Below are 16,305 nucleotides of genomic sequence, written 5' to 3' on the forward strand. Positions count from 1 at the left end.
GGCAAAATAGAAAACCTATCAAGGGAAAACATTTGCCTTGCACGAAGTCCACTTGAGCTAGATGATGAGGATCTTGACTCCCTCAAGTTGGACCACCTTTCTTGATTGCCTTCTCTCGATGAAGACTAGTTGATTGCTCCCCCATACTCCACTATGTGTGAGCCACTCCTTGGCACATCTTCACAAGTCCATTGACACCACAATGGACGGCGAGCTTCAAGGATGGTCTCTTCGTGATGCTCCACTTGAACTCGCACCGCAATCTTGATGACGATCACCACTTGATGTCATCCTCCATGGGTTGTATGAGATCTTCCTCTTGATGCAAACCCATGGAAACAAACCTAACCCCACACAGAACTCACACATAGATCATGGGTTAGTACACAAAGCGTAATGGACAATGCTTACCATACCATGGTATCACTTGATCCCTCTCGGTACATCTTCTACGCTTTGTGAGTTGATCAACTTGATTTACTCTTGACTTAGTCTTGATTAACCTTGAACCTTTCCAACACTCTTCATTTGGATGATGCCTTGAAGGTAAGCATTAATGATCACACGATCTTCTTCTTCAAGACATGCTTGCAATAAGCTCAACTCTCACATGACCAATCTTTGGATAATTCCTTAATATCACCTTGGTCAACACATAAACTCCTTGAAACCAACACATGGACTTCAAGAAACGCCTATGGACAAATCCTTCAAATATAACTCAATGCAACCATTAGTCTATAGAGAATGTCATCAATTACCAAAACCACACATGGGGGCACCGCATGTCCTTTCAGATGCCACTGTTGGGAAACGTAGCATGCAATTTAAAACAAATCATACGCTCACGCAAGATCTATCTAGGAGATGCATAGCAACGAGAGGGGGAGAGTGTGTCCATGTACCCTCGTAGACCAAAAACGGAAGCGTTTGACAATGTGGTTGATGTAGTCGAACTTCTTCTCGTTTCGACCGATCAAGCACCGAATGTACGGCACCTCCGAGTTCTACACACGTTCAGCTCGATGACGTCCCTCGAACTCTTGATCCAGCAAATTGTCGAGGAAGAGTTCCGTCAGCACGACGACGTGGTGATGATGATGGTGAAGTGATCCACGCAAGGCTTCGCCTAAGCACTACGAAGATATGACCGGAGGCGTAAACTGTGGAGGGGGCGCCGCACACGGCTAACAATTGTTGGTGTGTCTTATAGCGGTGCCCCCCTCCACATATATATAGGTTGGAGAGGAGGAGAGGCAACCAGGGGTGCCCCAAGTAGGAGGAATCCTACTTGGGGTCCTTCCCAATTCGCCCCCCTTCCTTATTAACCAGAGGGGAAAGGAGAGAGGGGGGAGGGAAGGAAGGGGGAGGCCGAATCCTCCCCTTTCCTTCTCCCTTCCCCTCTTTCCTTCTCCTCCTATTTCGGCCCATATGGGGGCGCACCAGACCCTTGTGGGCCGGCCTGTCCCTCTCTTGACCCATAAGGCCCATATCTTTGCCGGGGGTGCCCGGAACCCCTTTCCGGTGACCCGATACGTACCCGGTACCCCCGGAACACTTCCGGTGTCCGAATACTATCGTCCTATATATAAATATTTACCTCTCGACCATTTCGAGACTCCTCTCCATGTCCGTGATATCATCCAGGACTCCGAACAATATTCAATCACCAAAACACATAACGCATATAATACAAAATCGTCACCCAATCAGACCCCGTACTCAGTCCATATGTCTAGACTGTTCGGCATCCCTCCAAACTAGCCCATAGGGTGGATTTGGGCTGCCCAGATGCGTTCATGAAGTAGCATCCAACACACCAGACCCACGCCAAATCCCCCAAAATCGACCACCACCCTCGCCATACATGCCCTCTTCCTCTTTGTTCTGTCATGTTTGTGTCGCCTCCCGCTCCCCCTCGCCAGCTCTGCCGATGTCCACATACGGTCCCAACCCGCTGTGTCATCACCACCGTCCCCCGTCCGCCCAAGACGTCCTTGCCGCTCCGGACATGGTTACCGCCCCGATACATCCTACTCCGCCCGCCATACACCTCGTTTGCCATGTGTTTAAAGAAATGTCGAAGATATTTTTAGGTTCTTTTTCACATTTGTATGCAAATGATGGATTCGTCGGACGGTGAGTTTGCTTACCTGGAGCTTGACGAGTTCATTTTCAAGGAGTTAATTGATTCATAGGATTTGAATATCAATTATGACCTTGATGGAGATGCGGTGGTGATGATTACCATCCTTGAAGAAATGGAGAAAGGAGAGGATCATGGTCTCAACTTGAAGGGTTCGATGCCTGGCAGATAGTTTGTTCCCAGGATATGCTAAAGGGCCAATGGGATCTCTACGCCGACTACTTTAAACCCAACTCGCTATTCCATAAGGTGTTTTTTCAGCGTCACTTCCGGATGAGCAGTCATTTGTTCTTGCACATAGTGGAGGGTGTGCGGGCATATGATCCTTATTTCACACTGAGGAAGGATTGTTGCGGCCAACTATCGTTCTCTCCTATTTAGAATGCACAATTGTTTCCGACGATGCTTGCATTTGGTTTAGCCGGAGATGCCATTGATGAGGTCGTCCGGAGGCAATGATGAAATTTACCTATATCGTGGTATAGATGTTTGGAGCAGAGTACATGAGAGAAGAAAATGCTGATGACAGGGTAATGCTATTGGCAATTGGATAGAGAAACTATGTTATTTTTTTCTAATTTGAACTATTATTGTTGTATTGTTGTGTGTTATATTCATTGTTCTATGTTTTTTGTTTCATTCATTCATCCGCGGTCATGTGTTTACATGAAAATTAAGTTTTGTAAATGGCAGTTGTGATTGGCCGAACGAACAAATGGGGGTTCGCCATCTTCTGTTTGTGGCCACGTCCACAAACATATAATAGAAAGCTAGAGTTTCTGCCTCTCGCCGGCGCCGCCGCAGGTCCGCCTCGTCTCCGGTGGCCCTAGGGCCATGGGGCGCGGTGGATCCTGCCAAGGACCGGCGTGAGGGCTTCGTTTTCAGTCGTTTTTTCCTGTCTTGTTAGGGTTTGTGTCATGCTCAGGAAGGCGAGACGGCGGCGGCTCCCTGAAGATGGAATAAAGGTCTCCCCGCCTAGCCTCCGTTTCGACGGTGCATCTAGCATCGTTGGTGGGCGTGTGGAGGTGTGTCTCCGGCGGATCTATCTTTGGTGGATTTGCTCGGATCTCGTCGTTGTTCGTCTACGTTCGTGTGTCTTCGGGTTGAATCCTTCCAACCTACGTTATTCTTCATTGGCGGCGGTTGCTATTCTGGTGCGTTGGTCATATGGGGCCTTAGCACGACAACTTCCCGACTGTCTACTACAACAAGTTGTGCCCGGCTCCGGTGATGGAGAGGTGATGACGGCGGCGCGCCTTCAGCTCGCTTCAGTGCTTGTAATCGTCGCTAGGTGGTCTACGGATCTGGATGTAATTTTTATTTTTGGTGGTCGTTATACTGCCATGATTGAAGATGAATAGATTGGAAGTTTTTCGTAAAAAAAAATTAGGCAAGTGAGATGCACGCCATCTTTTTCCGACAAGGACATATTTATACCCTTTTTGTGATAATACGAAAGTTTTTGTAAGAAAAATAAAACCTAGGCTTCATCTCGTTTTGTTCCAGTCGAGGGCGACGTGATGCACAACGTTGACAACTGATCGCACAAGACGCAACCTAGTTAAGATGGCGATGCGTGCACAACGGTCCGTGACACGACGGGACGATCGATGTCCTCTGAGCACGTACGCACGGAGTCGACCCCTTGGATGCCCATCCAATCGAACAGAATTCCCGTGGATCCTCTCCGTATCCGCAATGATTTTGCACTTACGCCTCGTGTGTTCAGTGTTCCTGGCATCGGACCGTGACCCAAATCCACACGAGGAAGGCTTAATTTGGACGAGCACGCACACCAGTCCACGGCCCGAACAGTAAATAGTGGAGCACTATTACTACGAAGCCACGAACGGTGCCTGATATCCCAAAGGAACACCAACCAAAAGCCTCCACGCCTCCTTGTTCACGTGCCACGGCAAAGGGTGAGATCGCTCACGGGCTCGCGCAGAGCTCCTAGATAAAATGCGTCCACGACGGCCGTCAGGTTGAAACCAGCACACCTCCTCGTGCCTCCGTCGCCCTGAGGATCGATCCAAGAGACGGAGAAGCAGACGAGCAGCGATGAGCCGCCGCACCAGGCGCGGCGACCGGCAGCAGCAGCAGCCGCTGGCTCGTTCCACGACCGTGTCCAACAATCCCATCTTCTTCGTGCACGACGGCCTAGACGATGTGCCCGGTGAGTTCGCCAAGCCGCTCCCGCTGCCCCCGAGCAGGGCGCACCTGCAGCCTGCAGGCTCGCGGCGGGCAGCCAGTTCCACTTGCACGTTCATGGCGAGCCGGCACGGGAGCGGCTGGGTCCTGAGGAGGGTGCACCACCACGACCCGTTCCTCGCCGCCTATGTGGCCTGCAGCAAGAGCGGCGGCAAGGTCGACGCCGCCGCTGCTCCGCCGAAGAGGGAGCAAAAGAAGAATAAGAACAGAGGCGATGCCGCTGTGCAGGGGTGCGGCATTTGGAGCGGTTGGACGGCGGCGGGAGCGAAGTACGCCGGAGCGATGTCGTGTAAGTACGGCTGCGACGTTGCAACCGCGAAGGGCGACGATCCTGCCGCGTCCCCGACGCCCAGACTGCACCTGTCGAGGCAACTGGTGGTGATCCCGGCCAGGAAGAGGGCCCTGCAGCCACGGGGGCGGCCGCAGGGCTGAGCGAGGGTGCTGTCCTTGTGTTTGTTTCTGGTGCTGTGGTGCACCCCATGTATACATAGCCAATGTAACGATACTACTCTACTGCAGTGTGTAAAATTGTGCAGAAACATATATGTAAACTTGTATGTGTATATTGTGCTGTGATCCATCATATAGACGAAACATGAAATCAACCGAGTTTTGCTACATCCACGGAGGGTTCACGGGGAATTTACGGGTTTTTTGAATTCAACCCAGAGTACACGAAGCGTTTTTCTCCTCCCTTTCTCTCCATTCTGCTTCCTTCCATGCGAGATCATGGGTCCCCTCTCTCTCTCCGTCCATCGCATCAGCAATACGAGGGATTGGGACAGTTTCGGACCGGTAATGGCACGGTCATGCTTTTAACTTAGGTTCTGGTATTCAGTCGTCCGTGGTGAGGCAATGGTACCATCATCAACATGGAAGTCCTCCCCATCTCGTCCTTGTTGCCATGGTGCTTCTTGGCATTATTGGGAGACGTGGGGTGATGCCCTCATATTTGGTTCTTCAGGTTGTGTTTTTTCTTCTACAGATTTATCTTGGTGGAGCTGTCTTGCGGAGCGGATGATGCAGTTGTGTGTCTTGGTCATCCGGCTCCAATTCTGACTAATGAATGTTTGGCAATTCCGGCCTCGTTGGCGAACGTGTGAGAGTTGTGTTTCCAGACTCCGTTTGGTCGGCCTGCGACGTCATACATGCCCTCTCCGAGGCGTCGATTTGTTATGCGGACCGACGGCGGCGGTATCTTCTGGTCTACATTGACGACTTATCCAGCCACTGCTTCTGCAAGCTCATGCCTTAACAAGTTTGCCTTGCCGAGATTGAGTCCCAAAGGCGGCAACGAGATTCACCAATAGCGCGGCATCAATGGATGCAGAGGGAAGAAGACTTCGGTATCCCAATTATTTGGATGTATTTTTTTATTTTTGTAAGAGCATTTATAAGGGCCTATGCTACTTAATATATGATATTTGATCTTTTCGCAAAAAATATACAGACGAAACATGGCCAGCTCACCATGATTGATAATTGTAACTCATGTTCAAGATCTTACTTTCGCAAGCGAGCTTATGTGTAAAATTGCATCGTCCGAGAGTCATTCAATTGTGGTAGCAGTCACATGGTGACCAGTGAAGGCATCAGAAAAATATTATTTGAGCACCCGCCTCGTCCATAGGATGACACGACTGGTTTCGAGCTGATTACTTGATGGTGAAGTCTTCGAACCTATCATCAAGATGGCAAACTGAAACACCATTTCATGTATGGGGTTGAAAATTCAGGATCTAGACTTGCATTGTCACCTTATTGAATGTTTCGTCTTTGTCTTTGTACCGATGTACTCGTCTTGATTGGTTTGACCTGTCATTTAAGGTGAAGATCTTCGTGTCAATGTCACAACTAGATTCGGCGATGTCGGGGCGGATGCATAATTACTTCTTATAGGCATTGTGTGCAAACATATCGACTTGTTGGAGGTGTTTAGTTGTTATATCTTGTAAAAAAAATCTTTACGCAAGAGAAGGTACGATCCATACGACGTCAAAGTGGCATAATCCATCAAAGCGTCAACCTAAACAACCTAAGAGCATCTCCAGCCGTTCGGCCCTCCAGGGCGCCGAAAAATAGCGGCCTGGGGGCGAACCAGCGCTAGATTGGCCCCTGGGGTAACCTAGCTCCCAGCCACGCCCCCAGGCGGCGCCTCCCAAGCCGCGGAAAATTCAAACATGAACATTCCCGCTCACAAAAGACGCCACAGGTTCGGCGATCACATCGGCCTAGTTCGGCGATCATCAGTTCGGCGATCATATGAAAAGTTTGGCGTACAAAAAAGAAAGGACGCGCGTGCAACGCATCACACAGCGAGGTCGGCCTCCAGCATCGGCGGAGTCGGCATGCGCAGGCTTGACGGTGTCGGAGCTGCTTCGGTGCTGGGCGGCGTCGGCGCGGCTTCTGTGCTGCTGGGCGGCGTCGGCGCGGCTTTTGTGCTGCTGGGCGGCGTGGAGGCATCATCGCTCGGGCTTGGCGGCGGTGTCGGCGTGGGCGTGGGAGTTGGCGGCGTCGTCAACGGTAGCCGTTTCAGGATGAGGGCGCGCTCCGCCAAGTACCACGCCTTGACCGCCTCGTCGTTGCTCTGAAGCATGTCGGCCCCGCCCAGCAGGAAAGCCAGGTCGGTGTTCCTCTTCTTCGCGGCGACGTTCGTCCGGAGTAGGTCGAGCTTGACGGCGCTGCTCGTCATCAACGCCGACCACCGCGCCTCGATCTTCTCTTCACGCCGGGCGGCCCGGGCCTGTGCGTCGGCGAGGCAATGCTCGATGGACTCCTGCGCGCGCGCGGTAGCCGAGTCGGCGTGTTTCCCCTTCTTGGCCCTTTGTTGCCTTCGGGGCGCCCTCGCCCGCGCCCGGCGTCGGCTCGTCCGGCTTGTAGGTCTCCTTGGCCTTGACAAGGGTGTGCCGGACATCCGCCCACTTCTCGCACTTCTCGATCCGTCTGAAGACGTGAAGGTACTTGAATTCTTGGTCGCTACTGTCCTAGCGATACACGGCGAACATGCGCAACAGCTGCGCCGAGGAACAAACAGTTGGCGGGGGCTCACGGCGAGAAGAAGTGGGAGGCCGGCGTGCCATACCTGATCCTCAACGCTGGCGCCGCTCTCTGGGCGAGCCGCGATCTCCTCGACGATCCCATGCCATTTGTTGCACGCCGACTGGATGAGCCCCCAACGGTTCGCCATTTCCTTCGACCCGCGCTGCATGAAGACGTCTTTAAAGTCGGGGTCGACGAGTTTGCGCTCGTCGAACTCGGCCTTGATGCGCTCCCAATACGTGTCGATGCCCTGGTTCGTGCCGGTGATCGGGTCGAGGCAGACGACTTTCCACGTTTCGGCGAGACATTCCTACTCCTTGGACGACCACTTGATGCGTGGCTCGCCGGTCCTGGCCGCCCCTTTCTTCTTGAGTCTCTTCGCCGGAACCGGCGTTGGCTCCTCGTCCTCCTCCTCCTGCTCGTACGGCTCCTCCTCGTCGTACTCGAGCTCGCCGTCCATGTCGCCGTCCAGGCCAATTGTCTCGTCCTGGGTAGTGAACACGGGGGACGCGGCGGCGGCGGCCGAGCCTGCCGTGATGATGTCATCCATGTCGGCTTCGGTCGCGTCGGTGTCGCCAAGGTGCGACGCGGAAGCTTGTGAGAAGGGCAGCGCGCCACGGCGAAGAGGGGGCGTCGGGGATGACGCGTAGGCCGGCGATGAGTAGTTGTATGGAGGGTACTGCACGCCCGCGAAGGTGAGCGACGGCGTGCGCTGGGCCGGGTGACCATGAGGGAAGGTGATGTTGGGGTTGAACCCACCGTGTGCGTCCCCGTCGGCATAGCCCGGCGACGGCGTGCATCCCCAGGGTTGTGGCGACGACGAGAAGCCGGCCGGAGAACCGACGCTTTGCTGGCTCCAGGGCGTGTACTGGGCGTGGCCCCCGGGAGGATTTATCATCCCCACGTGAGCCGCCTCGGCTTGTTCGATCGCAGCCGCAGCCGCGAGCGCCGCGTTGTCCCTGGCCTTCTTGGCGTTGGCCCTGTTCCGCCGGTCGGTGGTACAGCCTCCCGACGCTGGACTTCCGCCCTCCAGTCGGCGTTGGACATGCCTGGCGGCTTGGACGGCGGCGCCCTCGGCTTCCTCTGCTTCGGCTGGGCGGCGACGGTGGTCGCAGCCGTCGCGGCGCGGGGGATCACGTATTTCTTCGGCGGCATGGCGGCCGACGAGGGAAGGAGAAGGGAGATTGGCGGGAGGAATGGAGAGAATGAGAGGGAAGCCAGGAGGAAAGCGGGAAGAAACAGCGGGAAAAGGCCCCCCTCTCACCGACAGAGCAGCCCCACTCCCCTTTTCGCTTGTGACGGCGCCCCCCAGCGCGCCGGGTTCAGCTCGGGTGCATTGGCTGTTATTTCGGCCCAACCCAACAAAAAACAGACTCATGAAGGCGCGACTGGGCCGATTTTTGCATGCCGACACTAAAAAAACGTCTGAAAAGGGCCTCTTGGGAGCGCGGCTGGATATGCTCTAAGAGCCGTAAACCCAAGAGGCGGCGATCCGTGACCTGAGACGACCAAAAACTGCCAAATGTTTATTTTATGTAGTTTGCCAATGCTTTCTTTTGTTGCATGTACTCTGCTTATTTCTTAATGTTTTGGCTTCAATGTTTCACATATGCTTTAAGAAACTAATAATGTGAATGTTGTGCGTATCTACATTGCGAAAAAAACTTCTTTTTACTTAAAAACTACTCCCTTCGTTTTAAAATAGATGACTCAACTTTATACTGAGGGAGTACCTGCCATTTTGTAGTTTTTTTCCCTTTGAGGACAGTCATTTTTATTTAGGGAGGTTTAAGGACAGTCATTTTTATTTAGGGAGGTTTAAGGACAGTCCTTTTTTTTTCGAGAATCGGACAGTCCTTTTGTACGCTGGCGCCTCAGCCGAGCCAAGCCTGATATACCGCCCAACTGGGCCTCAACGGGTCGGAGTCAGTCCAAACCGGCTGAACAGGCCGAATCACATTGGCACCCCTCAAAAAACAAAAGGCCGAATCACATTGGCGCGAGCCTGCAGGTCCAAGGCCGACGTTGCCTAAATGCGGCCCGCAACTGCCTCCTCGTTCTCTTCCCTCTCCGGTGCTCACTTGGCTCCTGCTCCGATATCCACCTCGTCCGGCGCTTCCACCTCGGACCGGACCGACCACCAGCGGCGCAGGCCCGGCTGAGCCGCACGCGAGGACACTGCCGCAGCGATGCCACCCGCCGCCACCTTCTCGTCGTTCTCCGCGTTGATGCGCCGGCCTCCGCCGCCGGCCCGGCGCCTCCTCGTCCCCCCCGCCGCCGCGCGCGCGCACAGCACTGCCGGGGCAAGCCGTGCTCGCGGCGGCCTGCCGCGGTTCCACTCCCCCTCTCTCCCCTTGTCCAAGGTGAGCGCACTCGTCTTATCCCGTTCTCTTCCGCGTAGGCATTTCGTCGAGCGCTTTGCGTTCGTTCACGAAACCTGTAATATTTGTTCTCGGTAGCTTATGTCCTGGGAGCAGAAATGTCCGTGTTCCTCAATATGTTGTGGTGACAAGACGACGTCTGTCGGATGAAACATTTTTCTTCCCATCTTGTAGACATTTTGTCGAGCAGCCCTCTTGTGTTGGGTTATTTGTGATGTGTGGTGTTCGGTGGCTTCATACTGATCGTAGCGGTTATTGATGTTAATCTGCAGGGTGAGGTGGTTCGCATCCAAGGCGACGAGTTCTGGCACATGACACGGGTGTTGCGCCTTGGCATCAATGACAGGTTTCACTGCTTCCATTTATTTATTTTTCTTGTGTAACTTCTATGTAATACTCGATGATGTCAAGCTTAATTTTGTTAAGGGTAGAATTTCCTAGATATTCACTTCTTGATATACCATGGAACCTACTCCACTATGGAGTAGAAGCTATAGACCAGAGAATTAGTTTTAAGATGTACCAGAAGGCAGAAGCCCTCTTTGGTTAGTTTAGTCCTTCTCCCCAACTTCTTGTATATGCAAAAGCTCCTTTGTGGTGAACCTTTTTGATTTACGACACCATTCACACACATCTAATGACTTTAGGAGATTCCAAAAAATGCTTTAGCCGGTATGCCCATGCACATAGTACAATTGTGTCTAGTATATCATTTTCTGGAAGACCAGTGCTATTTTTGGATATAATATAGGCTCCAGTGTGAATTAGCACTTTGAATCCGATACATTGAGATATTGAAAAGGGGCAAATGCTTCGTAAACAAAGCCATATGATGAAATGTTGTTTTTTCTTCCTGACAAATACACCGAACAGAAGATAAAAGGTAAAACATGCCTTGACCTAGATGTAAATCTTTTTAGACATTTTGTAAACTTGAGCATGTGCTTTTCACGCTTTATTTTGAGATTTGGACAAAAGTGCTTGTTTGAACATGATATTTCCCCTAGTGACATACAGTGAAATCTAATATTTCTACTTGTGATGAATACCTATTCACTTAAATTTCAGATTTCTACAGAAGTCTTCAATTGCACATGATATTTTACCTAGTCATCTAGCACGAAATCTACTCTTCGCTGTATCTTCAGTGGAATTTTACTCCCATTTACATGTTTTAAAATGATTCTACAAAGGATTCTGCACATGTTAAAACTTTGAAACAATCTTTTGAAGGGTCGAACTATTTGATGGGGCCGGTGGCTTAGTTGAAGGATCCATACAAAAGGTTGACAAGAATGGATCAGATGTTGAGTTATTGGAGAACGCCAGGCTCATTGCTCCTCAAGGCATTCAATGGCATGTCTTTGCTGCATTTGGTGAGCCACATAAACTTTTCAGAGTTTTCTTTTTCTTTTGAACTTCCGTAGATTTTCCTGAGTTGATCTGTACATCAGGAAAGTTTTTGCTACTCCATTCCTTGACAATTTCATAATCCCAACCCCCAGGGACGCTGAAAGGTGGACGTGCAGATTGGCTTATAGAGAAATGTACTGTATGTTATGTACTGCTTTATCTGTCCAGTTTCTTGTTTATCTACTTCTAAATCAGTTTATACTTCATCTGTGTAGGAACTTGGCGCTTCCAGTGTTACGCCTCTTTTGACTGAACGATGCCATACGATAGCGGAAAATAGAGTGGACAGGTTGCAACGGCTGGTGTTAGCTGCAGTTAAACAATGTAAGAAGTTTGAGCATCTGTCTATCTGTTCGACTGTTATATGCTGAATGGCTATATGGTAGCTGTTCAGTGTCAAGATACCATTTGTGGCTAAGATTTCAGTGCAGATGTAATAAATTGAAGTATAACTAACTAACTGCATTGCTCTTGTACTGTTTAGGCCAGAGAGTGCATGATATGTCACTGAAGCCCCCAATTCAGATACATGATCTTCCGCTGGCTGTAAGCACTCACAATCCATTCTTTGTGACCTTGCACGTAACACCGCAACCAATCAGATACTCATGCATTGAGTGCTTGGAATTTTCTGTTATCAGGTGTCGCAATCAAAGCTTGCTTTCTTAGCATCTGCTGAAGCGCCTCCTGTTTTGAGCGTTTTGCCAAAGTGCAGCAGCGAGGAGGAAAGCGGGCTTTTAATCATTGGACCGGAAGGAGGTAACGTAGTAAATCTTGCGTGCTTTATATCCATCCATCTATCAAAGTGTTTCAACGAAAGTGACACCTGGTCAGTATTAGCATAAATCTTGCATGATTTGTATCTATCTATCTAAGTGTTTCAACGAAAGTGACAATTGGTCAGCATTAGCATACTAGCATTTTCACATAGATGCTTAATTACAACTTGCTTATCCCAAACACGCACTTATGTTTTTCATCTGATATGGGCTACTTGCACTTGCTGAACAAAATGGTTTTATGCTATGCAAAATAGCAACCCACATATAATGAACAGTAGCAAGATCATAGAATTTTTTTTTTGTAGTTCACCCATTTGTCGATTCCAGAGGTCGAGAACAGTTGAACACACGATGTAATTGCATTCAATTGAACTTGGTTAGTTTCAAATATGGCTGTTTTCCACGTTTGGTCAGACTTTACGGAGGAGGAGGTGAAGGTTTTGAAGGCGGCTGGTGCGGTCCCTGTTGGTCTCGGTCCATGCAGGCTACGCGTGGAGACAGCTACCATCTCACTCCTTTCTGCGCTCATGCTGTGGTCAGACGCCGCTCAGCACCAAGAAACTCAGCGGCAACGCGGATAGTTCGTACTAATTTGTATAACCATTTATAACATGTGGTTGGACTTGACTTTTCCAAGAGCATGCATGCATACGTAGTCCAATCAGTCAGTCAACTGAACTGGATCTGAGATGGTATAATACACGTAACTAACCACTTGGCTTTGTTTTTATATTACTACTAAAGTAAAGCAAAGAGAGAAGAAGACTTGTTAGTTAGTCGTCCTGGACGCAGAAGATGGTAGGCTTGACGGGGTCGGTGATCTCGACGGTGCCCTCGAGCATCTTGGCGACCTTGCCCATGGAGGGGCGCATGTCGGCGCGGTCCTGGAGGCACCACATGGCGGTCTTGACCATGCGCTCGACGGTGGCGACGCTGTCGGCGTCGTCGTCGACGGCGAGGAGGATGCGGGGGTCCATGATGTCCTCGATGCGCCGCTCCACGTACACCTTCTCGTACGCCCACTTGGGGAAGTACCAGTCCTCGCTGCCCACCGACTCCTGCCGGAAGCCGTAGTTGCGCCGCCCGGACACGATCTCCAGCAGCACCATGCCGAAGCTGTACACGTCCGCCTTGGCCGTGATGGGCTCCCGGTGGATCACCCACTCGGGCGCCATGTACCCGCGCGTGCCCCGGATCACCTTCTCCTTCTTGCTCGTCAGTTTGGACAGCCCGAAGTCCGACACCTTGGGGCAGAAGTCGTCCTCCAGCAGGATGTTCTCCGGCTTGATGTCGCAGTGCAGCACCCACTCCAGGCACTCCTCGTGCAGGTACGCGATCGCCCGCGCCACCCCCAGCGCGATCCGGTACCGGGTGTGCAGGTCCAGCATCACCGGCTGCTGCCCTTGCTGCGAGCTCTCCTCGCCGTCCTCGCCTTGAGCGTCGCCGCCGGAGGGCGCCGCCGACGAGGAGCTGGAGAAGAGGTACTTGTCCAGCGAGCCGTTGGGCACGTACTCGTACACCAGCATGCGCTGGTCCTTGTCGGCGCAGAACCCCCACATGCGCACCAGGTTGAGGTGGTGCATGCGCGCGATGATGGTCACCTCCGCCCAGAACTCCGCCTCGCCGCCGCCCACGCCGTGCAGCTGCTTCACCGCCACCGCGCGCCGGTCGGGGAGCTCGCCGCGGAACACCGTGCCGTACGCGCCGCGCCCCACCACGTCCGTGAAGTCCTTGGTCGCCGCCTTGAGCTCCGCGTACGAGAACCGCCGGGGCCCGCCGGCGGGGAGGTACTCCAGCCCCAGCGTGCGCGCCATCTCCCGGTACTGCGAGTACTTGCGCAGGAACGCCCAGAAGGACAGCACCCCCGCCAGCAGCTCCGCCGCGAACAGCGCCGTGATGATGGCGATGTTGCGGATCGTCGTCGCCTTCTGCTTCGGCGGCACCGGCAGCGCCAGCTGCACCGGGCACACCGTGTCGATCATGCTCGTCATCCCCGTGAACGGGTTGCTGTCCCTGTCCGCCTCCGCCACCCGCACGAACGTCGACATCTCCGTCCCCGGCGACCAGTACCCGTCCACCAGCCGCGACTTGTACAGCAGGCACGTCCGGTCGCCGCCGAACTTGTAGCCGAACGCCGGGCAGCCGGGGTCGTCCCGGCACATATTCCTGCACACCGCCAGGTTACTGGGCGGCTGGATAGACATGTACGGGCCAGGATCGGAGGAAGATTTGGGCGCGCCGCTGGAGAAGGACACGAAGTCCAGCCGGACGAACTTGCCGTCGGCGCCCGCCACGCTCTTCTTGGCCTCGCAGCCGTCGTCCCCTGCACCGGTCCTGTTGCGGAAGCCGGGCGGGCAGACGCAGGTGACGCCGTCGGCGCCCTTGGGGACGCAGATGGTGTTGTTGCCGCGGCAGGTGCCCTGGATCCTGCACAGCTCCTGCACGAGCTCCCACACGACGCGCCACTCGCGCCTCGCCGGGAGCAGGCTGTAGAGGCGCAGGTTGCCGTCGTCGTCGAGCGTGAGGCGCCGCAGCCGGTCCCTGGCGCCCTTGTCGGAGGCGATGAGCGTCGTCGGGTTCCCGGCGCTGAGCTTCAGCTCGCCCTCCGTGGTGAGGTTCAGCAGCGTGCCGCCGCCGCTCATGTTGGCGTAGATGGAGCCCGAGGGGTCGGCGCCGCGCTCGCCCGAGTAGTACTTGAGCGCCATGGAGTTGACGAGCCGGTAGCGCCCGCTGGCGGACCGCAGCGTGGTGACGTCGGCGCTGTTGTTGTTCCCCTGGGGTATGTCCTGCCCCGGCATGAGCGTGTCCGTGGGCTCGCCGAAGCTGGACCAGGAGCCGAACACGAGGCTCCCCGTGTCGTTGAGCGTCAGCCTGGGAGCCGTGGCGTTGGCGGTGTTGGGCAGGGTCCAGATGGTGCTGCTGGCCCCGGCCCAAGTGAGCACGCCGGCGGCGTCGACGACGAGGGTGGAGCTGCCGTCGGCCTCGACGACGACGCCGTTGGAGGCGTTGTGAGCGTACCATATGATGGTCTTGCCGTCTGCGCGGGAGGAGACGTTGGCGACCCAGACGGCGAAGCGGTACTTGCCGGCGGACGAGACCGACGGCACGAAGCCGGCGGCCATGCCGCGACTCGGCGAGACGAGGATGCGGCTGGCCTCCGTCGGGAGCCAGGGCCTGGCGTCGTTGGCGGCGGGGAAGGAGGGCATCTGCTGAGCCCGGGCGCCGGCGAACGCCAGGAGGAGGAGGAGGCATGGGAGGAGGGCCATGGCCATGGGGAAGGAATTGGGGGGGGGGATTCGATCGGAGCCGACCGACTGCGGCTGGAATGGAAATGGATGGATGAATCTGGTGGAACTCGGCTACTTCTAGTGCTAATCCCCAACAGTTAATTAGAAGCACCAATTGTCCAATTTGGAGTAGTATATTGGTTGTGTTGAGAGTTGACTATTCCTAGTCTTTGTCTGCGCGCGAACGGAACGGAACAGGACCGAGGAAAATTGATTCCCCGGGAGCGATGGCTCTTGACGAGATTGGTCTTGGACGACCTGGCATGGCTGCTCACTGATTTTGCAATTCGCGTCGGACAAGATAGCAGCCTGTGATGTGACCCATTTTGGCTATTCATTCTTCTTCACTGGGGCAGGAAATGGGTTGTGCTAGATTTTTGAACACGAGAATGGGTTGTCGAAAGGGACGAAAATGTGCTGTGAAAAGTGACGGAAATTGATCAGATATGGGCAGAGCTGCCAGTTTGTTTTCGTATTTTTTGAAATGGGTGATGCCCTGAAAGTGAATGAGCTATAACGAAGAGTCCCTTGAACCGTGCCGTGGGTCCCCGGTCTAGCTGACCAAAGCCTCTCTGTGAATACTATAATGTTCTCACGATCAGTGTGTCGCTGATGCACAGAAAACTAGTATCATAGAAAATGTCCATAATTACCGAGTACTCCCTCCGTCCGAAAAAACTTGTCCTTCAAATGGATGTAAGGGAGTAAAACTTAACGAAACTACTTCACAGCCGACCCACCATGCACGATGCATGGACGATTGACCATCTGATGGGTGTGATGCACTTGGTTCCTTCATCCGATGGCTGGATGTGACCATCGTGCGCAAATCATGCATTAAGTATCATGTGTATAGCAGCGTTGAAAACTTAATACCTTGCTAGTAAGGTAAGGTGCCCGTGCGTTGCTACGGAACCACAATAAAACTAGTTCAGCTATGTCTTGAAGTTTGATAAATATTTTCCATAATTAAGCGAGTCATATGAAGGGGACATATATGTGGATGATCAACTCAAATGTCCAAATACAGCCCTTTTGATTGGCAT

General features: G+C 53.2%; 3 protein-coding genes across 3 annotated transcripts; 2 read left to right on the forward strand and 1 right to left on the reverse strand.

Annotated features, from left to right (window-relative positions):
• Positions 1-4,031: 4,031 nt before the first annotated feature.
• LOC123082323 (uncharacterized) lies at positions 4,032-4,944 on the forward strand. The gene has a single exon (XM_044504677.1). It carries the CDS (start codon positions 4,208-4,210, stop codon positions 4,787-4,789), a length of 582 nt encoding a protein of 193 aa, XP_044360612.1. The 5' UTR covers positions 4,032-4,207; the 3' UTR covers positions 4,790-4,944.
• Positions 4,945-9,441: 4,497 nt separating this feature from the next.
• On the forward strand, positions 9,442-12,622 carry LOC123087003 (ribosomal RNA small subunit methyltransferase E). Its single transcript, XM_044508880.1, has 8 exons — positions 9,442-9,759; positions 10,050-10,123; positions 11,011-11,153; positions 11,283-11,329; positions 11,406-11,514; positions 11,675-11,736; positions 11,832-11,949; positions 12,387-12,622. Exons 1-8 carry the CDS (start codon positions 9,586-9,588, stop codon positions 12,551-12,553), a joined length of 894 nt encoding a protein of 297 aa, XP_044364815.1. The 5' UTR covers positions 9,442-9,585; the 3' UTR covers positions 12,554-12,622.
• On the reverse strand, positions 12,554-15,537 carry LOC123087002 (G-type lectin S-receptor-like serine/threonine-protein kinase At5g24080). The gene has a single exon (XM_044508879.1). The coding sequence runs from the start codon at positions 15,242-15,244 to the stop codon at positions 12,746-12,748; it is 2,499 nt and encodes an 832-aa protein (XP_044364814.1). The 5' UTR covers positions 15,245-15,537; the 3' UTR covers positions 12,554-12,745.
• Positions 15,538-16,305: the final 768 nt, after the last annotated feature.

This window comes from Triticum aestivum, chromosome 4A (assembly GCF_018294505.1).
Source record: "Triticum aestivum cultivar Chinese Spring chromosome 4A, IWGSC CS RefSeq v2.1, whole genome shotgun sequence".
Classification (NCBI taxonomy): Eukaryota; Viridiplantae; Streptophyta; class Magnoliopsida; order Poales; family Poaceae; genus Triticum; species Triticum aestivum.